Raw genomic sequence first — 23,569 nt, forward strand, 5'->3', positions numbered from 1 at the left:
TTATTCAGCAAGTATGCACAGAACTACTACCATGTTCCGAGCACTATTAGGGTCATCGGTACTACCCAGCAAACAAGCCAAAGATGTCCATGGCCTTTGTTCACAGGGCAATTACACCCTAGTGAAAGGAGATGTAGGATAAACAAGACAACAAATAAATGAGCAAGACTATAGCTAAGTGCTATAAATAGACTGCAACAGGGTAGTGTGGTAATAAATGAAAAAATGTGTGTGTGCACAAGGAGGCCCAAGACTTTTTCATGTTTGGGAAAAAGCTTTTCTAAAAAGGTAACATTTCAGGGGCGCCTGGGTGGCTCAGTCAGTTGAGCTTCCGACTTCGGCTCAGGTCATGATCTCTCGCGGTCTGTGAGTTCGAGCCCTGCGTCAGGCACTGTGCTGACAACTCAGAGCCTGGAGCCTGCTTCGGATTCTGTGTCCCTCTCTCTCTGCCCCTCCCCCACTCATGCTCTGTCTCTCTCTGTCTCAGAAATAAATAAACATTAAAAAAAAATTAAAAAAGGTAACATTTCAGATGAGAACTGATGGAGCAGAAGGAGGCAGCTGTGTGAAGTTCTGTAAATACTAAGGTCATGAGCAAGATTTTCAATTTGACCTGCTAAAGAATGGAAAGACGGCTTGAGGAGCAGGAGACGAACCCATCAGAAACCACTATTCAGGTGAGGCTATTACATTTTTAAAATATATTTTCTTTTAATGTTTATTTTTGAGAGAGACAGAGCGTGAGTGGGGGAGGAGCAGAGAGAGAGGCAGACACAGAATCCAAAGCAGGCTCCAGGCCCTGAGCTGTCAGCACAGAGCCTGATGCGGGGCTCGAACTCACGAACTGTGAGATCATGACCTGAGGTGAAGTTAGATGCTTAACTGAATGAGCCACCCAGGCGCCCCGAGACTATTGAATTTTAAATTAATTGAAATAAAATATAAAAACTCAGTTCCTCGGTGGCACTATGTTTCAAGTTCTCAACAGCCATATGTGACTAGTTGCCACCATACTTGACAGTGCAGAGTATATCTGCATCATTGAAGAATGTTCCGATGGACAGTGTGGCACTAGTGAAGTAGGAGAATTGGACTAGGGCAGGTCACAGAGAGTGGTTTGCAAAGATCATGAAGGTCCCTCCCTGTAGGTGGCCATGAGAACTGCAAGTTCAGTGGAAAGCCTCTGGATGGTTTTAAGCAGGGAGTGACATCATCTGACTTGCATTTTAAAACTCTCATTCTGACTACTGTGTGGAAAATGGTAGGAGAGCAAGACCAGTGAGAAAGTTATTGCAATGTCCTGGCCAGGGATGATGATGGGTCTTTGGGTGGTTATTGTAAGAGGGAAGGTGAAAAGTTGATGGACTCAGGATCTATTTTAGAGGTGGAATCAAAAGGACTTGCTAATAGATTGGAAGTAAAATAAGGTAAATAAAAGAAGGAATTGAGGGCAGTGCCCTCTTTTGGGACCTGAGCAGTTAGGCTCAAGCCTTTTCGCTCAGGTGCTTAAGCTTTTTCCTATGGTAGGAGGACTGGGGAGAAATAGTTTGGGGTGGTGGGGATTGGTGGAGGATGGCAGGGAGGGAGTTGGAAGTCAGGAATTTTGTTTTGGATGCATTGTATTTTAGATACCCTTTGATATATATGCATAGAGGTCAGGGAGGCAGTAGGGAATGAATAAACCCCTGCTATAGAGTATAAACTTGTAAAATTTAACAGAATTCCCTTAAGCATAACTATGTTTGGCAAATGATATGCAACCGGGCTGATTTCTAGATCCTCTTCACAAAGCACTAATGAAAACATGGTTGCTAGATTTAGCTAAGTGGAGAGCTTTACCAAATGGATTTTTCCTTTCCATTTTCCATACTCTACTTTCCCGTGGGTGCCTTTTTCTTATCCTTTGGCTGTGTTGTCACGTTCTGAATTGGGATTCATCGCTATCTGTAGAAAATAGGCAGTTTTATATCTGGGTGATTATTCAGTGTCCACTTTATGTACTGGGTCTCACTTCACTTAATATATTCTGCCCAAAGTTTGTCACTTTTTCAGTATAGTGTTGTAGCTTTCTGCATCTCTCTAGTAAGAGTATTTGTTATTTTCATTCATCTGCTTCCAGGTTTGGGATGATAATGAAGGTAGAGGGGTGAGGGAATCCACCTTATTTCCCCTGGGTGGGACAAATAACTTTCTGGGTGTGATTTTTGTTGAGAATGGGGAGAAGCCCAGATGCCAGGACATTGCCTCTGTAATACCATGGAATACCTCAAGGATGTCAGTTTAACATTTAGATCTAGTATTGTTGTGTTGGTGCATTAACAAATGTCATTCTTATTTTTTCTATTACAGTTTCTTAAAATGTCAACATTCCATCTCTCATAAATTCAACTTTTATGATGATGATTATTTTCTAAAGAACTGAGATAATTGTGGGGGTGGGAAAGAGAGAAAAGTGAAATATTCTAAAATTCCCCTCACTATGCCTTTCTTTCTAACCTTGATACATGCCGTATTTTTCATTTCAATATGCTGTTTTTGATCACCATTGGATATTAGCATGATTTTCCATTCAAGGTTTTTTACTCTGAAGTGTTCCAGGTAGGCTCTGGCATATGAATCATATATCTAAAAAGGAAACTCAGAAAAGTATGTGTGCATGCTAGGGGGCTCATTTGTCTTTGGCAAAGACATTGCTGCTTCTGTTTCCTTAATTATCAAACAGATGGTGCCCACTGCCATTGACTAGCTGCCCAACTTGTTCTTCACGTGATAGTATAGTTCTGGACATCTGATGGAGAGTTGTATCATCATAGCTCCTCGTATCCATTTGTATCATAAATTAATATTAATACCTGCCTCTAAGGAGAGCAGGCTGTTTCCCGTAAAGCTAAGTTTAAGACTTCAGCCATCTTCTCCCCCCTACCTCTATGAATTAATTTTATCTCAAGTATCTCCTTTGGCTTTTCTTTATATTACTTCATCTCTACACACAAAATACAGTGGCATATTGAACCAATTATCCAAATACTCCAGGCTAACAACACACTTTAACCTGGAATGTCAAGATAATTAAGACAAAATTGCATTATTATTAATATTAGTGAAGGCAAATGACATCTAAGGTAGCCATATTCAACACGAACAAGAGTGGACGATCATATTCTTATGTTCTAAATGTAAAAAGGAACTAGCTCCCAACACTGATGGATTTTAAAGGCCCACTGGGTGGATATTGAATGATTTTTCATAATCTGCCTAAAAAGTTAGCTTTAAATTTTTTCTTTAGTTTCTCAAAGACTACATTCCTACAGTATATGAAGCATGCATCCTGTAAACATTCATAACGAGGGTCCTGATTTTTTCTCACAAGCATTCTTTATGGTAGACATACTATTTCACAAACATAGTGAGTCTTCTCAGAGCTCTCCTGCTGTTAACCTACCTGGCCTCACTTCTCCCTTGAGATTTCTTTTAATTCCTTTTAGGCTTCTTAATTTGGTAAACCTTATTGAGGCTGGGGTCACTTAATCTCCATGTATTTACCACCCACCATCAACAGCTGTTGCCTAATACTCTCATACCCTGGATTTTTCAAATAACAATTTGGAAAAAACAAACTAACAAAAAACCCCGCCCTCAACTCTTATTTCCCAATTTAATAATGCTGTTATGGGGTGCCTGGGTGGCTCAATGGGTTAAGCTCCGACTTCGGCTCAGGTCATGCTCTCACGGTTCATGGGTTCAAGCCCCACATTGGGCTCTGTGCTGACAGCTCAGAGCCTGGAGCCTGCTTCGGATTCTGTCTCCCTCTCTCTATGCCTCTCCCCTGCCCACGTTCTGTCTCTCTCTCTCTCAAGAATAAATAAACATTAGAAAAAAATTGAAAAATAATAATGCTGGTACTGTCTTGGTAACTTTTTGAGATTTTCCATCATTTGGAATAATAGGAAAGGCTTGGGTTCTGTTTAAAACAGACCTTCCAGCAGGAGCAGCCAGAGCATTACAATGCCACCTGAAATTGGTTTGCTGTTGTAACTGACTTGAGAACTAAGAAGCATCTTTGAATCACTGACAGTAGATGTGGCTTGTCATCAGGAGGTAGCATGTTAGTTTCCACTGCCTGACAAGTAGGCAAGGACAATCCTTTTTTCCTAACGTCCTAGGAAGCTCGGCCTGAGGGCCAGCCGCAGAAACCCGCAACCCCTGGCTTCAGTAAGCTGGGCGGTGGTAGAGCAGCCTCAGCAACCCTTTCTCCAACGTGCTCAAGTGCGTGCGGGACCCGCTCAGGAGAATGCGGCAAAGCGCTGAAAGCAGCGCCTCCTCCGGGGGAGGAGGCGGGAACTCGGCTAGGAAAGCTTTCCTAGGGAGTTGCCTTAAAGAAAGCAGCAAGCAAGCTGAGTCGCTGATCACTCCAGTTGCCCGCTTTTTTAATACAGTTTTAACCAGTCGTCTAAACTCGTTTCCCTTTTGCAAAACTGCAAATCACCACCTACATCGCACCAAAAAGAAGGGGAGAAAAAAAAAAAAAAAGTAAATCTCGTTCTCCCTTCTCACCCTCCCTTCCTCTCACCCTCCCTTCCTCTCCAGCTCGCTCGCTCTCCCTCCCTCCCTTCTTGCCGCTGCCGCTAGCCTCTCGGACTGTGTCTCTTTCCGACGGGACCTAGCAACTTCTTGGTTATTTCTCAGCCCCCTTTCCATTTTTTTTTGCCACCCTTTGCCATGGACTGGACCGACAGACGCAGGGGAGGCTTTGCTTTCTGCCCCGGGGAATGGCGGTTCGCTTCCTGGGGCCGTGCCGGGGAGGATCGGCCGAGGAGAAAGAAAGAGTGATAGAGAAAGAGCTGCAGGAAGGAAGAAAAGGGGCACCTCCAGACGCCGCGGGCCCGGCGCGCTGCAGCGCAACGCCGAGCGCCGCACGAGATGGCCCCGAGCTCGCCCCGCGCCTCCGGCTCCTCCAGCGGCTGCAGCCCCCGTGCGCGGGGCGCGTGGGGCAATTTTTAAAATCCTGAAGTAGGAAGAGACCCCGGAGGATAGAAATCGGGGGTGGGGGTGGAGCACAATTTTTAAGAGTTTTCCAAAGAGAGAAAAGGAGGAAGTCTGATCGTTTGTGTCTGTGCTAGCTTTTAACTTGAAGGCGTCTCTTTGGAGCATCCAGGATTCCCCAGGAGTTTACTGGGAAGCTGAAACTTGTAGTGGGTCTCGGGGGCCCGGGGAGAAGGAAGGATTCCGAGGGTGGGATTAGGGAGAGGGTGCGTGCGTGCATGTGTCGGGGTGGGGGCGTCGGGGGGACCTTGGGGATTCCGTGAGGAGGGCACACAATGGCAGTGCCCCGCGAGGCCGCCCGAGTCCGAGACAAGCCAGGCCACGGTGGGGTGCATCCAGCCCCCGCCGCGGGCCGGGACTACCCCGTTCGCCCCGGCGCCGCACCGCCGCGGGACTCCGGCAGCCGCGGCCGCTGGAGAGACCTGGTGCTGCAGCCGCTCCGGCGCTCCCGGAAACTTTCCTCAGCGCTGTGCGCCGGCTCCCTGTCCTTTCTGCTGGCCCTGCTGGTGAGGCTGGTGCGCGGGGAGATCGGCCGGGACCCGGCGCAGAGTAAGGAGGTGGCGGCTGCGGCGGCGGAGGAAGCGGCCCTGGGAGCAGAAGGGGGCGTCTTCCCCGGGCTTCGGGGAGGTGCTCCCGGGGGCGGCGCGCCGCTCAGCCCCTGGCTGCAGCCCTCGGCGCTGCTCTTCAGTCTCCTGTGTGCCTTCTTCTGGATGGGCTTGTACCTCCTGCGCGCCGGGGTGCGCCTGCCTCTGGCCGTCTCACTGCTGGCAGCCTGCTGCGGGGGGGAAGCGCTCGTCCAGATTGGGCTGGGCGTCGGGGAGGATCACTTACTCTCGCTCCCGGCCGCGGGGGTGGTGCTCAGCTGCTTGGCCGCCGCGACATGGCTGGTGCTGAGGCTGAGGCTGGGCGTCCTCATGATCGCCTTGACTAGCGCGGTCAGGACCGTGTCCCTCATTTCCTTAGAGAGGTTCAAGGTCGCCTGGAGACCTTACCTGGCGTACTTGGCCGGCGTGCTGGGGCTCCTCCTGGCCAGGTACGTGGAGCAAATCTTGCCGCAGCCCGCGGGGGCGGCTCCGAGGGAGCATTTCGGGTCCCAGCTGATTGCTGGGACCAGGGAAGATATCCCAGCATTTAAGAGGAGGAGGCGGTCCAGTTCCGTGGTGTCCGCCGAGATGTCCGGTTGCAGCAGCAAGTCTCATCGGAGGACCTCCCTGCCCTGCATACCGAGGGAACAGGTAAGCGCTGGCAAGCTCTTCTCGCTCGCCTCTCGCCTCTCGGGAAGACTCGAAACGCTTGGGATTCGCCCCAAAGTGGAGGGAATCCCAGAACTGGGTACTAAAGCAAAGATAGCCTAGAAAAGTGCTCTAACTTCAGACCTAGTAGGAAACTAGACACGTATTCTCCTCGTCTCCCACAGTATTTTACAACCTGAACAAAAGAAACAATAATAAGTAACAAAACTAGGTGGCGTTTGCAGGGTCTTCCACAGCTGGGTCAACTTTTTAGATGTGCTACACCTGGCGTTTGACTTCCCTCCACTTAAGTACTCTCGTAGCTTTACTAATGTAGCAGAAATCTTCCAATGCAGCTTTTTAGCACTGGGTGATTTTTCAACACGTGGATCTCACTAGATTTTTAAAATACTTTTGATAAAGTTTCATCCAAAGTGACAGATGTTTATGGAAGTCAGTAAAAGCAAAGAATGCTTGAAGGTGAGGTGTTGATACACACTTTCTGGCTTTGCGGTAAGTTTTCCTTGAAGACGCTGCATCTGGTGGTGCCCAGTTTGTTTTTAAATGTAACTTGGGGACATAGTTATTTATGTGCTAATGTGTTTTGTATCCTAATGATAAACTTTTATTTGGGGAACAATATGTCTGAACTGCGGAATTTGTCAAAGTCTTGAACTGAGCTCTTAGTGTCAACTAAAAGAAAACATTTCTCTTGATTGCGCGCTTAAGTGGATGTTTAGAAATTCAAATGAATTTATTCAGATTATACAGGAAATATTAATTCAGGAGAATAATTCTAAGATTGCTGGTGGTATAAATCTCTCAAAAAGAAAGAAGAGAATTATGAATGAAGTTGTCCTAGAGGGGGGAAAAAAGGTTAGTGAATTTTGGAGATGAATCTCCTTATCATTAAGGGATTTGAGACCATGGAATATAGTTGCTACAAAGGGCATAAAAGAACAAATCCCAATTTTAAATACAAATTGTTTCTGAAAAGGTATACATAAGTGTTTGCTTCTCTGTTCCAAACAGATAATGACACTTAAGGGGGTGGGGGTTGTAGAGAGCTTATTATGTACACAGCAAGTGGAAATTTACACTTTTCCCATTTAAATTTATGCCTATCTATGGTCTTTTTAGGACAACTTTAGTGAGTGGGAGAATGTCCTAATATATAGTAAGCTTTTCTTTTTAGGTTATTCTGTGTAGAATCATGCAGATTCTAAGACCTAGCAGTCACCATATGGTGTGGTGGCTAGTTTGTTTTTGAAATGGAGTTGATTACACAGAATGCAGTTGTTTGACAGTATTTGGCAGAATGGATGACAGCATCATAGTCTCTGTGTTTATTTTAAAACAAATGTACTTATTTAGCTTTTTGTTTAGATAAAGCAAATATTTCTTGGGTATAAGCTTACTCTAAGAGTGAAGTTAAAAACAGGCCACTGACTGATACTTAGTTTTGGTAGAAATTTGGAAATCACCAGAATAAAATAAGCCATCTATTTAAAGGTAAACCAATTAGGGGGGAAACACAGTTCAGTTTCTTTTCAAAGTGTCAGGAGAGAATGTTTTTTAAATGAAAACACCGCTAGTTTAATTACAGTTTGAACACTTTTCTTTGACTTGAAGGGGAATGTGATATGATCATTGCAAAATTGAACCATACTTTGTAAGGCAAATCTGTGATTTAATCATAAATAGCTTGACCACAAATTAATATCACTTAACCTCTTACATTTCTGAAATTCCGTACAACATTTAGAAGTTAAGGAGCTCCAAGTGGATTTAATGTAAAGGTGTTTAGGTGAGTTAACTAGCAGTGTTAATTATCCTACAGATTTTTCTTGGTTTTCTCTGATTTGAATTGATAAATGGAAAATTCAAATAATGTGCAGACTTACAAGAAAACTTAGCATTGCATTTTTAAATGTTTTGCTGATTAATGGTGTTGAAAATGCACATTTATAATCTACTTTGGCCATTTTCTCTGGTTCCTATTTTTTTTTTTTAAGACTTTATGAAGAATGTTCTCAAGTGAGAGAGACTAGATCTCTTATGGTTGATGGAAAAAACAAGGTTACATTTAGTAGAAATTTAGATCCTTGAAGTTTTAATGAGGGTACTGGTTAGTGTGTGCGTATTACTTAAGGCTAGTTTTCATATATGGCTCATTAAAATTGTTGCTGAGTAGAATTGGGGGTGGGTGGGTGGGAACTAACATGGAATAGTTTCTTACAAGATAGGGCAATATCTCATACGTTAGCCTAACTGTGTGAAAAGTTCAGGAGCTATATAATAAAAGGCTTATCTGTTTTATCATAAGGAAACAAACTTCTGGTTAAGAGTGCAAAGTGTACACTGTCATCTGCATACTTTATGAAGTCAAGAATCAAAATACTTGTAAAACACATATATGACCCTGCCCTGAATACTACCTTTATGAAAGAATGTCTGTTCTCAACTCAAGATGATAGGCAACAAGTGAATTTTAAATGGAGGCGTAAGGACATAAAGCCCAGAAAGGCTGGCAGAGGCCTCTTGAGAATTTACTTGGACCTTGCTCATTGCGAGGTTTAAAGGTGAGAGAATTTCAGCCTTTTCTTCTCTGTATGAATGGTAGTGGCTGCTTGCTTGCGAGCTACCTCTTTTCAATGACTCGATTCTAAAAGGTCAAGGAGAATGGATGATAAAAATCCTCGTAAGACAAACTAACTGACAGAGATATTTTCCTCTCTTTTCCCCCTTCCTTCCTGAACCATAGCTAAGTCTACAGATTGGATATTGCACATGGGATTAGTTTTGCAGTGTGGATGATGAAGATGGCTTTAAGCGAAGGAAGGAAAAATAGGGCTAGTCCTCAGTCACAGAATTAATCTGATACTGGGTCTGTCTGTGAATGCAAGTGGAGGTATCTTGACTCTTCGTAAAGAAAAGTTTGTAATATTTGTGTGGCTTTTAGTTCAGTAGTATACTAGTCCAGTATCCTCAAGACTCAGGCTGATTTTGTAGATCAGTGTGTCAAACTGCACTTTTTTGGTTGGCACATGTGTGTCCATTATGGTATATGTATCTTTTCTAAGTGGGTGTTCGTTCACGTTCTAGAGCAGATATGTCTCTCTCAAGTTATCACTGCACTGTCTAAACACTGGACTATACAAGATACTTAGAATTTCTTGAATTACTAGATATTTTGTATGATTAATGCTATTTTTCAATATAAAATTTTATGAAATTTTTACCATTTGGAAATTGTGTTTGAAGTGGTGTCTCTATTCTCTTTATAAGTCAAAGAACACCATTGGCTGGTCGTTCCTCTCTAATTACTGTGACCACCTTGCACTTTCAATTTTGAAAGATTCCTAACCAATGCTATTTTATTTTGGTTACATGTCAAGAATTTAGTATTTTTGCCTATGGCTTCACACAAAATACACCCCAGGTATGTGTCTCTCTCTGTTCGTGTTATTTGGACCACTCATTGACAAAATTCTTTAGGATGGATACCGTATCCATCAGAAATGTATGGCTATATACTTTATATTGTAGAATTAAAATTCAAAATGTTCATTTCCCTAAAAACTCTTAAACATCTTTAGCAACAACAGATTTTTGTAGGAATGTAGTGGAGCCTGGTGGTTGGTTGTCAAAAGTAGAATCAAGTTTTTCATCATTGACATAAGAAAGACATTTTGAAATGAAAAAGCAAGTAGCAACAATAAAACAAAAATATGAGAAATAGGTATGCTTTTTGCTGGTAGACACAGATAGGCCTTGATACATCTTTTATATGGAAAAGTATAACTTCTGTTTATAGTGTGGCTATAAAAATACAGAATTATTTCTTTTGAAAATAAAGACTATATTGTCCTTTGAGTTCCTAATACATTTAAGTATAATACACTATATTCCTCAAACTGAATAAATTTCAGAAACAATCATAGGTTTTTAATTTTATAACATTTCAGTAGGATAACTCAGCTTATGGTGATACAAAGAACAATACTGATTATTTATGACCTGCTGACAGAATTAAAATTAATTAATCTCAACTTCTGAAAACATTAAAAAAGAAAAACACAAGACTTATCCCTTGGGAAAGGTAAAGGAAAATAATTTTGTGTGTTTGTGGGGACAAAATTGTGATTTTTACTTTGTATATACAGATAAATTTAACGCATACTGAAAAAACGGTTTTAACTGACAGAAATAGTCAGTGAATCTATATAAATTTACAGAGGTTGGAAGGAGTCAAACAGTAATTTTACTCTTTCTGTATTGAGTCTAAAGTGTAAAAAGTTAAAACTGTAGAACTGAAAGAAATGCTGTGTATGCTGGGCTGTCATGTTAATTAAATAAACAACCAGAACAGTGACTCTGTGTATGAAATACATTTTGAAAAGCCTGGGCAGGGGGTGCAGGCAGGCAGGGGTGAGTGACACTGGCATGAAAAAGCATTCATTGTATTTGTAGTGACATTTGTGTGAATTTGTTGTATTCTATTAGGAAATAAAATTCTGAGACTAATCTTTGCACGACTCTAGTTGAATAAAGGCTTTACTAAATTTAATTTCACTTCTCCTTTAAATAGAATTGAAATGGAATGTTTATGAACCTCAAAATTAGAAAGATTTCTATATGTTTTAAGATTTCAGTTAATATGGTTGGTGCCAGTAACATCCCAATAGAGTCTATGTAGATTAACACAAGTTTTCAATGATGTCTATCGAATGAATGAGTTTATTTTGGATTTAGGATAGGAGTTGTATTTTTCAGGAAACATTATTGTTGTGAGATGTAATCTCATGGATGTAGGAAGGCAATCAATGCAACTGTTGTAGCATGTGGTATCCTAAAGAGATTTTGACATGCAGACACAGTGCCTTTGCATAGGGCAAGTTTCTTTGGCTTTGTGAAATTATGTGTGACCCTACATGTTTGTGGTGAATTGTTTATTTAGTTGGTCTTCTGTCTCCTATCCCATCGAGTCTTCCTCCTCCTCCTCTTCTCTTGTGATATTTATAATTGTATCTTTGAAAAAACCCTCAAGATATGAGATTGAAAACCTAATTTGTGTTTGCTTTCTACATTCATGTTTTTAATGAAGCTCTATTAAATAATTCATAATGAACCTCAGAAGGTTCAGGTATCTTCATATTCTTATATTTAAATTTGCTCGGTTAATATTCAAATGAATATTATTTTTTTTGTATGGGAATTTAAATCCTCTTAGTAACTACTTATATATACTTTTACTGTTGGTAGTATTTTTTAGAAGGATCTCCTACCTCCCCAATAAGGATTTTAGGGAATTGTCTTAACTTGGATCTAAGAATATAATGCTATTGTCAACATAAAATACACAGCTTACTGTCTGGAAGAAAAATATCTTGAAGATGTTGAATAAATTGTAGTTCCGAGAAAGATCTGTTGGATAAAAATTTTCAAAAATAGTCAGCTATATGTGTTCACCATAAATGTATACTACGGTTTTAAAAGAAGATGCTACATTTAGCGAATGTTATCCGTAAAGGTCTTTGGTCAGTGAACCTCTCGAATGTCATATCAGCACATTTTATATATTAGGCTGTGTGCGAAAAGCCATACAAATTATACACAGATATAATATAGTACTTGTCTCTCCAGAGCTTAAAGCCAGTTAGGGTAATGAGAGATCAACATAAGAAAAGGGGAAATCAGTAAAATAGCTAAATGACCTCTTAGATAATAGTTGAAAGAATGCATATAATGGCTGAGCATAGGTTTTACATCTAGATCCAGAACCATTCATCTCTTCTCTGAAATTTTATGCAAAACTTCATCTGTTCATTTTTCTGGGATAAAAGTCTATAGTTTCATAGATTTTCATAACTTCCTCATTACTGGTTAAACATAAATGTTTTTAGAATTTCAGCAACTTTGCATTTTGAAGACAGAATTTTTTATTTGAAATGGAAGTTACATTAGTATACCTTCATAGTACTTCTGAAATAAAGCTATTACAGGATTTAGGAAGTTACACTTCAATATAGTACAATGATTGTTTTCATATCCTGAGGTAGTTTATGGCCTTAAGTAATTTATTTGTAGCAAGGAGATCTCAAAATGCTCAATTCTGTACAGTTTGTAGTTAAGAGACTAAAATTAGTCTGATTTTAGAAGAAACTGAGGGAAAGTCAGCTAAATGTATGTAGTCAGACTGAGGCAAAATGTTGGGTTTTATCCATTTTTCTCTTGGGCCTGAATATGCTGCTTGGGGAAGAGTAGGAAAGGAGTCAGGCTGGTAAATTTAAGTATCATTTGTGAGTTGCACATGGAAAGAATTCTAAATTCTCATTCAGAATTTGAATAAAACCCATTGAATGGACAAATAACAACAGAAAACTTGAGCCCTTACAATGAATTTTCTGGTTATCAAAGTACCAGGTAGCCTCCGTAATGTATCATTCAGGACTTTGTCCCATGATTGAATATCAATTGCATTGCAAAGTCTAACTTTGTGGAGTCTTTATCTCATCAAAGAAGAGCATGCTCTGGTGGCTTGACTATTGATTTTTGTTTTTATTTTAGTTTTTTATATCTATTTAAAAATGTTCAGGATTTCAAAATCCAAGGCAAAAAGTAATCTGCACATCAGTAAAGCATTTCTTTGTTAGCAAAAACAGCTGGTGGTTTTTGTTCACCTAAGTTATTTTGCATGGTTTCCTCAGGAATCCATTAAAATGTAAGTAAATAGGATGTAATATTAGAGGAGGTTGTGAAGAACATTGCCATTTATAAGGTGGAAAGCTAGTTGGGGAAAAATCAGCAACTAAACAAGTTCAGCCTGTTTGATTTGATTAGAGCTGTCATTTGTTATCGAGGAATCTGAATGATCATTACAGACTTTTAAATATAGCTAGTCCTGCTAAAATGGTAATAAAATTACTTAAATGTGTTCATGTTGTCATCCTGAGATAGTAATAAAATTACTATAGTGTACTTTTTCTCTCATCCTAAGAAAGTTTCATCCCATGAATATAGATATAAAGAGCATATTATGTCTCTTGGTGTATATGTCCACATGGGTACATGTGCGCATGCCTGTGTGTGTGATTTTTTTCCTCTGCCAGGAAATTGCTTTGGTTGTACCAATTTAGTGGAGAAACAGTGTCACCCAGTGGCTTTGATGAAAACAGTCTTGTAAACATTATAGATAAGCGCTGTCCAATAGAAATCTAACATGAGCCACGTATTTAATTTTATATTTTCGAGTAGCCACATAGAAAAGTAAAAAGAAACAGGTGAAATCCACGATAGTCATATTTAAAGTAATCCATTATGTCATATCAACATAAAATCAATATAAAAATATCAGGATATTTTGCATTTTTTTTTGTTGTTGTTGTAAATTTAAATACCTGGTGTATGTTTTACACTTACAGCATATCTCAGTTTGGTGTGGCCACATTTCAAGTACTCAAATGATATATGTGACTAATGGCTATCTTTTTGGACAGTGCAGCTGTACTTAAAACAATTTTTTAAAATATTTATTTATTTTGAGAGTGTGTGAACAGGAGGGGAGTAGAGAGAGAGAGAGAGAGAGAGAGAGAGAGAGAGACGGACAGAAAGAATCTCAAGCAGGCTCTGCACTAGGCTCTACACTGTTAGTGCAGAGCCTGACACAGGGCTGAAATTCACAAAACAGTGAGATCATGACCTGAGCCCAAACTGAGTCAGATGCTTAACTGACTGAGCCATCCAGGTGCCCCTACCTTTTAAACAAATGATATATTTGAATATGCATGTGACCTGTTCAGTTATAATGAATAGCAAGTCTATGTAGATTTAATAATGGCACTTGATATACAATCATTCAAATTTATAAGTGACCTTAGTAACTCTTTCTTGTACCACTAACTGCTACACTAATAGGTGGAAAGTCTGTTTTTCGTCTTTTCTTCATTTCACATTATTGCACATATTTAAAAATATTATAATTGGAGGGGAGTTTCACAGACTTCTTGAATAAGGAGACTTTATGTTTACATGATTCGTAACACAGTATTAAAATTGCCAGTTATTTATGATTCTGCCTTTCAGAGTTTGATTTTTAACAGGGATCGCTTGTGTGGACAGTGTGACCATGTGATTAGTCACGTTCATGGTGATTAGTGTATAATTGGGTTATCTAATGTCTCTTTAGAAATGAAAGTGTTTATGTTTATAGTGCAGGTCGTTATCTTGGTAACTTAGGAAACTAAAGTGACAAACCTGCTGGTAATTTTAATGGACGAAAAGTATAACAGTGTCTGTAAAGGGCTGATGACTTCTCACCATTGTTTATGCAAACACTATACAAAACGAAATGGAAATAGTTCTATTTTGTGTATAGAAAGGATTAGAGATTCAGGTAGTATGGAATTTCAAGACTAGAGATTGAGATGAGGTGGCTTTGGAGCTCTGTGTGATTTCAAACTGCAGGGTGAACTCAGAAAAAGGTACAGGTTTTGAAAAAGGTAGTGATTTTTGAATGTCCCCTTCCATCTCCTCTCCCCAAACTCCACAAAGTCGTTAACTCTAGGCAATGTTCCAGTATTACATTGAGAATGCAGGGAAAATTACTTTTTGTATAAGGCATGTTGCTTTATATACACAGATACATACAATGATTTTTTTTTTAAGTATGTGTTTATTTTGTGTATAATGGTTTATATCTGTGTGTGATGCTTGTGGTGACCTTTGATTTATAAATTCCTTTTCTTTGAGCCAGGCCCATTATTTATCTTTGCATTCCAGAATAAAAATAGTGAGATACATAGATTTTTCACGTATCACTTGGGAAATCTAAAATGAACAAAAGGCAGTAGAATCATGATATGCAAAGAAGCACATTTAGCTAAAATGAAATAATGTGAACTCAGGCTCACTCCTGGTGAAGTTGGCTAAATTTAGACTTCTTGAAGTAGCTAGCTGGAGAATAAAGTATCATAATAATCATAACTGTTACTTGAAAGAGTTTGTATTTGAATGTAACTAGTCATTCACCCTGGCTAATTTTTGAAATTGCTTTAAAAAATGCAGAAGTTGGTTGTGTAAAACTTTTTTTGCTAGTCATCTTTTCTGATAAAGTATGTGTTTGTGTGTGTGTGTGTGTGTGTGTGTGTGTGTGTGTGTTTCAAAGAAATGCTTTTACTTCATGTGTTTTTAACCTAGGAGATTCTTCTCCCTCAGAGTATATTTAAAATTGGAGGAATACCTTTCTATCCCCCACACCCCACAGTACCCTGTCAGATTATGGAAATAATTTTATGCAAGAAGCTTGTGGTTTTGATTTAATAGGATTTTAATAAAAATATTCCATCTTCTGAAGGAAGTTTAAATAACTGAATATTTATGCTATGTCTATGGCAGGTGTTTGCCTCTGTCCAGGTATAATCCACTTAAATAAAGTTTGAAGTCATTAAAAATGTTCTTTTGGGAATGCTTTATTTTGTGGCAACCCACGTGGAGTCGGCACTCTTACCTAAACGCTAGTTTAAAAATGAAGGAAATAGTTCTTACTTTTAAACTAAGCGTTGCATATGATTCAATTCACAGGTCCACTTAGGCAATGCTCCTCGTGAGGCATGGTGATACAAAGCATCCCCTTGTTTGGTAGTTTGTATTTTGGGGTCCTGACCCCTCAACAGCCTCTCAAAGTTTGAAAAGCAGAGGACCTGTTGAGTTGCCTAGGCTACCTTCAAACTTTGCTTTCTAGGCTAACGAACTAACGTCAGACTCTGATCATAACTGTTTTCATTATAAAAGAATCAAACTTCAGAGCCTGCTCCAGCCCAGCGCCTTGCTCATTGTGGGTGCCGGCTGGCAGGTGTAATGGATGGAAAAGAAATAAATGACTTTCAATCTGAAATATTTATCTCCCTAATCTACTGATTGAGCTAGTGATTAAACGGATTTAAGTGAATTTCTATGGAAAGTAGAAAAGAAATAGCCTATCAGCTAGTCCACAAACTTAGATTTTTAACGTATTTGTATTTTTATTACTTAAAAAACTGTTCTCTTGCATGTGTCAGATAAGGGGCTGAATTTGCTGTGCTCTTACTGGGAGGAAATCCCACTTTCAGCATGAGTCCTAGATATTTATTTTTAGCTCATTCCGAACTGAAAATAACCAAAGCTACCACCAAGATCGTCACAGTGTAAATGTTAAAACAAGCTTTGAAATTAGGTACATCTTTTTAGAAAAATAAAAATTGAAGTCTTCTAAGCCTTCTCCATGTTCAACATGACAAAGAATAAGCATTGACTTTATTTGTTCCCATCACTTTCTGCAGAGTTGGCAGGTGATCTGAACTGCCGCCCTTGTATACTGTGTTGGTCTCTATTTTTGTTAGAGGTTCTTACTGAATAGGTGTATATCTGGAAACGTCTAATGTAAAGTAAATCTCTCTTTTTTTCTTTTAATTGTGCTCAATTACGAAATCTGATTTGAGTCCGTTGTTTCCAGAGATGACTTGTCAATTGTGCTAAATAATCTAGAAACTTGGTGGCATAATTGTAGAGTCCAGATGAGCTGAAAAACCAGAAATGGGCACCATTTTCTTGAGATGGCAAGTTTTAGTTTATCCAATTATTTTGATATATCTAGTTTTTAATAGAACTTGTTAAGATAGAAACCTTTAAAACCAACAATATTTTGTTGCTGAAGTTTTAATACTTAATAGAGATATTGTCATAGCCTTTCACTGAAATCAAAAATATCTCTTTTCAGCATGGCAGTCAGATTATCATGCCCTTAGATAAACTGGGAGTACAAGTGTAGTGGAAAAAAGGTTACGTTCAACTATATTATATAGTGACAAGTTTCTTTTACTTTGTGGATGTCAAATGGTCTCATAGGTAGATTTTTTTTTTGAAAGGTTGCTGTTACTGAAAACTATCGAGAGTTTGAGATTTCTTTAAATATATTATTTTTTAAAAACCTGAATGTTTCTATTTGAAAAAAATAAATTACAAACTAAGAATTTAGTCCTAAATTTGTGTTTTGAAATAAGCAAAATATATTTTTGAAAATAAGCCATTTCCAATTTGACATTTTAATACAAAATTTAGAAGCAAAATCTTTTAACTACATTTTGGGACAGGAAGCTAGCTATGTGTCTGTACCATCTTGAATACTGTCTGTTTTTACTCTTAATGATTTGTTTTTGCTCTGATTGGAATTGTTTTTGCTAGATAAGCAGCACCTAAATTATAGCCCAGTTTTAAAGGCAGTGGCCTCATATTGTCGGCTTCTTTTTATTTCTTTTGCTTGAATAATAATTGAATCGGCTCTTCTTAACCCCTTTAAAGAATGACACTAGAACTTTTAAGTGTCCAGTGGAGCTTCTGTAAGGAATTAAGTAGTCCTAAATGAAAAGTGTGAGAATTTGGTTAGGAATGTTGGGTACAGATAGAAATGGACACTGATTAAGTTATCTAAAAAAGTGGCGTTGGGAAATGGAAACTGCCCGCAGTAAATGAGTGGAACAAATTAAGGCTGGTATTTGCTTGTGCGGAAAGAAGGCTAGATCAAAATCAAAGGAATAATTCCTCAGCTTAAAAACATATATTTACTGTATAGTCTTTGGGGGTTATAACATTGGTGCACTTAAAATCTAGAAATTTTTGTGATTTGGAAAGAGGAGAAGACCTGAGGGAGTCACTCCTGGACACTGGGCAGGAAGCCCATCCATGTATTGGGTCAGGATCTGTCTTCAGACCAAAAGTACTTAGATTATTTTTCAGAAGTCGTGATGCTATTTGTGAACTTTCCTGACATTATTACTTTCCAAGACATTGATTCATAGTCTTTACTTCTTTAGTGCATTTACCACTTTGACTTATAAATGTACTCTTATGGCAATCTTGTGTGACTCTTTTTTTTTTTTTTTTTATACCTCTTATGGGCCCAGATTGATTAAAAATGTCAGCAACTAGGGGCTCCTGGCTGGCTCAATCAAAAGAGCATGTGACTCGATCTCGGAGTCATGGACTCGAACCCCATGTTGGGTGTAGAGATTACTTAAATATTTCAGCAAGTAGATGTATCTCATTTAACATCCAGGACTGTTTCACAATGACTATTTGTTACCTTCTGGGTATCTCAGTAAGTCTAGAGTCTTAGCTTCTTTTTCCTTGGTGTTAATTAATCTTATATAATTATAATGCTGTGTTAATCAGACTGTTTTATGAATTCTAATAGTGCCTGTTTCTGATTAATAGATTAGTAGACTTCCTTTAGACGCTTTACAAATCTGCGAGGAGATGGCCTGACCTCACCTACTTATAACTACATATCATCTGGTACTTTCTAAATCCAGTTGCACGCTGTAGTTCTCAAGTTTTAGTGTGAATAAAAATTAGATGGAAGCATATTAAAATGAAAATTTCTAGGTCCTATGGTGAGATATCCTGATTTAGTTATGTGTAGAGTGGGGTCTAGAAATATGAGATTTTTAAAATTTAATTTTAGAGAAAGAGTACATGACCGGGAGAGGGGCAGAGGGAGGGAGAGAGAGACTGAATCTCAAGGAGGCTCCATGCTAAGCGTGGAGCCCGACACAGGGCTTGATCCCATGACCCTGGGATCATGAGCTGAAATCAAGAGTTGGACACTCAACTGACAGAGCCACCCAGGTACCCCCAGAAATCTGAAGATTTAAGGTGCACTGTAGGTAGCTCAGTGGAGAAACATGGGGACTACAAACTTCTGTCTACTAAAACTAGACAGAAAGTTCTGACTTCTGCAATCTGATTAAACAAATAAATAGTTAAAAAATGATTGGTTCAGTGTTGTGGGGAAAACTTCTTTATTTATACATGTGTACAGATTATGGTTTATGAACGTATGACATTCATAAAATTTTCACTTTGATTTCCCCATTGAGGATATCTCCAAAAAATTATTTTACCACTCTGCATATCAATTTCTTCTTCTGTAAGACAGGAATAACAATTTTTCTACCTATTTCATATGGCTGTTATAAAACTTAAATACAAATAAATTGCTGTACAAATGTTGAGTATATGCACTTTGTAATGTGTACAGGTTTCTTCAACTTTCTGAACTTTAATAATCCATATCATAACATGGAAATAATACAGTCTGTTTTTTTAAGGTGTGAAGATAAAGTTAGTGGAAATAATGGGCATAGGTTTTTGTCAAACATCACTTCTAACTGAATAAGAATAGTATCTATTCCTACCCATTAAGGCCAAGTCATTGAAGGTTGTGGGCTTAATATCAGAAAGTATCAACTTACATTTGATTTAAAAAAAAAAAAACAAGCTTGTAAGTCTTATAAAAGATTTAGGTTTTCTGGAAGTTAATTAAAATGATATAAGATTACAGTTGCTTACGTACAATCAAAGCTGACCAATGAAGAGCCTGGGGAGTCAGACAGATTAACAGTGGAAAGAGAAAAATCTGACAAAGATGGTGAGAGGTGCTTCTGAGGAAAATGATGCGAGTGAAAAAGGATGAAGGGAGATGTTGAGGAAAATTGATGGAGTCTTTGAACATGTTTGCAAAAATGGCTGATGATGCTGTTGAGAGTGAGCTTTGCAATCATGTGTCATAGAATCCCATCAGAAACGTGTTTTGTGCTATAGCTGCCATTATAACCCATATTTTGTTTTGAAAGTTTTCTCAGGATTTTTTATTTCATTTTTCATGGTAAAATTCCAGTCTTATCCTTCCTTTTTTTTTTTTTTTTTTTTTCATTATTTACCATTATTCTCAAACAAGGGACTTCCTGCTTATAATCTCTGGAAAACAGCAGTACAGCATAGGTTCAGAAATGACCCTCAGTGGAAGGGGGTAATGGTTTATTTCACCACATAAAAATATTTCTCTAGATGTTCCCTCTTTTTTCTAATTCTCACAGGACTTCAGTACTCAGACCACTTTTCTTCCAGATTTTCCCACTTATTGAATGATCTTTCAGTCTAGTCTGAGGTGGTTATTTTGGTTTGACCTCAGGGGAGCAAGAGTCCTGCATCATTTCACTGTACCACCATTGGCTTCAATTTAGAAATTCTTCCTGTGGTAGTCTTCTTTCCCCCCAACTTGGTCATTGAACATTCTCTGGTTTTTGCTTCTGTCATGTAGAAGGAGATATCAGACAGGTGACAGGCAGTAGATAAGTAAGCCATGGGAGTCATTGCCAGGCCGTTGCTCCAAGCAGAATGGGAAGCCATTGAAGGATTTTTGGTAGAGAAAGAATGTAATCAGGCCTATGTTGAACAGGATCTCTCAGGCTTTTTGTGTTGAGTGAGAATAAGTATTAAGATGGACGAAGAGAAAAGGCTATTGGAACAATTGGGAATTAGACCAAGAGGTAGTGTTAGTGAGAAATAGATCTTGAAGGCAGTCCACCAAGATTGGTATTGACTGACTGAACTTCTCTTTGAAGGGAGAAGAGTTTCTTTAAGTTTTCTCTTTTATTCAGAGGCCAAATATTAAGGGAATATCTATATCTTCATTTCCTTTAAAAAATCTGATTGGTTCGACTTTATTGCTTTCCAAGTTTATCTTTTGTCTTTGCTTTTCAGAGGATGTACAAATTGTAAACCCCACTTTCAGGAAAACCATCAGATCTCCTTACATTGAAACAAATTACTTTAAAAAAAAATTTTTTTTAATGTTTATTTATTTTTGAAGGAGAGAGAGATAGAGTGTGAGCAGGGGAGGGGGCAGAGAAAGAGGGAGACACAGAATCCAAAGCAGGCTCCAGGCTCTGACCTGTCAGCACAGAGCCCGATGCAGGACTTGAACTCATGAACCATGAGATCATGACCTAAGCTGAAGTCAGACACTCAACCGACTGAGCCACCTAGGTGACCACATTGAAACAAATTCTAATCAGGTGTCTTATACTCTTCAAATGTCATTAGTTTGTTAGGGTATTATAACATTTGATAAAAGTTGGTTTTGGAATTTTATTCTTACATATGTGTCTTATTATTTTAAAACAAATTTTTAATACATTTAAGTGTCCTCATGCTCTCCCTCTTAAACAGATGTATTTGTAGATGCTTTAACATTTCAGCCTCTAATACAGCAAAAACATTAGACTGTTCAAAGAAAATTCAAGTCTTTCTCTTCTTATTAGTTTTCAAATAGTCTGACAAATCCCATCTTATCTAAAGGCATGTGGCCAGTCCATCCCACACCTTCCTATAGAGGAAAAACTTCTATTTTGTTTTCATATTAACTCAGACCATTTGTCAACCTACAGAGCACTTCAATGATAGGTGCTATATAAATATTTAAATTCTGATAGCCTGATTGCCCTGCAATTTCTCTGAGTTTGCTAACTCTACACTATGGTTAATATCTGATTCTGAAACATTTTATGTATTGCTTGAGAGCAACACAAGATAGGAATTTTAAAAAGTGTTAAATGAAGAGTGTTTAATCACATGGGAAAATGTGTTGATGAGGAGAGGAAAACTAGGAAACAGAATCGAGGATACGGCAAGCTATCACCTGTAACAACCAAATTCATAACAGAGAGGATAGTTGTCAAAATGTTTGTTTGTATGAGTGCATCATGGGTGATTTTTACTTTGCTATTTTCGGTACTTTTAAAGTTTTTAAACCTGAACACACATTTTATAATCAGAAAAACAATTAAAACATTGTAAAGAAATGTAGTCATTTGACATTGTTCTGCTTGACATGTTCAGAAAGCATTTTTAGGACCACCTGCTCCATAGTTGTTGGACCTATGGGCAAAATTAATAAAATTTTGAAGTAAAATTTTACATTCCTGTCTCTTGACCCAGATGGCTGGACAAGCTTAAATTTCTTAGAAGATCAATGTTTAACTGGTATGTGACCCTCTGAAATGGGTTCCTGAAACTCTAGATTGACATATACACAATTTTTTGTGATGTGACCTGGAAATATAGTTTCATGAAAGAAATATACATATGCACTGAAATATGTATACATATTTGGAAATGTATTTCAGTTTTTACAAAGGCTCTTGGACCTGTTTAGGTTGAAAGGTGGTAGTAAAACTGTAACTGCATTCCTGTGATATGTTGAGATGAATATGAAAACAAATGACGTTCTAAGGAGAGACAGTTCTTTTTAAAACGTACACAAGAGAGTACTGAGCCTACTTCACTGATTCTCAGGCCAGTAAAGTTGCAAAAAAGTCAGGTTCATAATGATTTTCAAAGTAATGGACGTTAAAAAAAATATCTTTGCCTGAAGGACTTTTAAGTACCAAAGTATTTATTAAATACATAATATAATTTTTCTAATAGTTTATGCATAGTCTAGAAATATAAGCCTTTTTATTTTATAATATTTAAAAAATTTTTATCCATCATTTATATGCAGAAACATGTTACTTTTATGCTTTGCTTTTTCTGCATCTGAGTTATACTGTGTATAATGATTAATTTCAGTTTTACTTGTCAGGATTTTGTTGATTATTCTTTGCATTTCCCGTATGAGACTAAGGAACTTCATATATTTTCATTTGCTATGGTTTGTTTAAATCGATGAATGGGGGGAAAAGCAGTGTGTGTGTAACATTTTAAAAATTATTTCCACACCTTGGATTATTACCATGCTTTAAGAACTGTAAAGTTATGTAAAACTAAATTTTAAAATATTAAAACAATTTCTGTAACTACCTAAAAACATAAAGACAATGTGTCTACCTACTAAAGAAAAATCTTTGCAGGGGCGCTTGGGTGGCTCAGATGATTAAACATCCTACTCTTGTTTTCGGCTCAGGTCTTGATCTCAGGGTCCTGAGTTTGGGCCCGGCATTGGGCTCCACACTGGGTGTGGGCCCACTTAAAAAAAACCTTTGCAGAAATAAATATGATAGAATCAGAGATGGTGTTTAAACAAAACAAAACAAAAAATTTTTACTCAAGCATTTCATCTTTTTACTATTCTATCCAAAGAGCATAAGTAGATTAGCCTTAGCTGATTGCTGGTTATGTTTAATATGGTTGAGTTAAGGTGACAGAGACTGGTAGGCATTTCTCTGTCAAGTGTATGTGTGTGTGTTAGGGGTGGGGAAAGGGGTGTTGGTTTTGGCACTGAAGTTAGCATTTGGCTAGAATCCAGATCTCAGCCTTGCAGGTCAGAGATGCACTTTTTCTATAGAACCAGAGGTTGTTCATTGCTAAAGTACACTAATAAAATTCTAAGTCATGAATCAGAATGTCAGGTTATTAATTTATATGAGGGAATTTAATTGTGAGGAAGATCAGAATACCAGTACTTACTGGTAAAG

General features: G+C 38.3%; 1 protein-coding gene across 2 annotated transcripts in view; it reads left to right on the top strand.

The window, feature by feature from the left end:
• The first annotated feature begins 5,253 nt into the window (after positions 1-5,253).
• The window catches only part of PDE3A (phosphodiesterase 3A), a 317,086-nt gene continuing 298,770 nt past the window's right edge, over positions 5,254-23,569 (top strand). For both annotated transcript variants that reach the window (XM_045463832.1, XM_045463833.1), the window contains exon 1: positions 5,254-6,278. In XM_045463832.1, the coding sequence (XP_045319788.1) occupies positions 5,319-6,278 (960 nt within the window). In that variant the 5' untranslated portion in view covers positions 5,254-5,318. The remainder of the gene's footprint in view (positions 6,279-23,569) is intronic.

Source organism: Leopardus geoffroyi, chromosome B4 (assembly GCF_018350155.1).
Source record: "Leopardus geoffroyi isolate Oge1 chromosome B4, O.geoffroyi_Oge1_pat1.0, whole genome shotgun sequence".
Taxonomy (NCBI): domain Eukaryota; kingdom Metazoa; phylum Chordata; class Mammalia; order Carnivora; family Felidae; genus Leopardus; species Leopardus geoffroyi.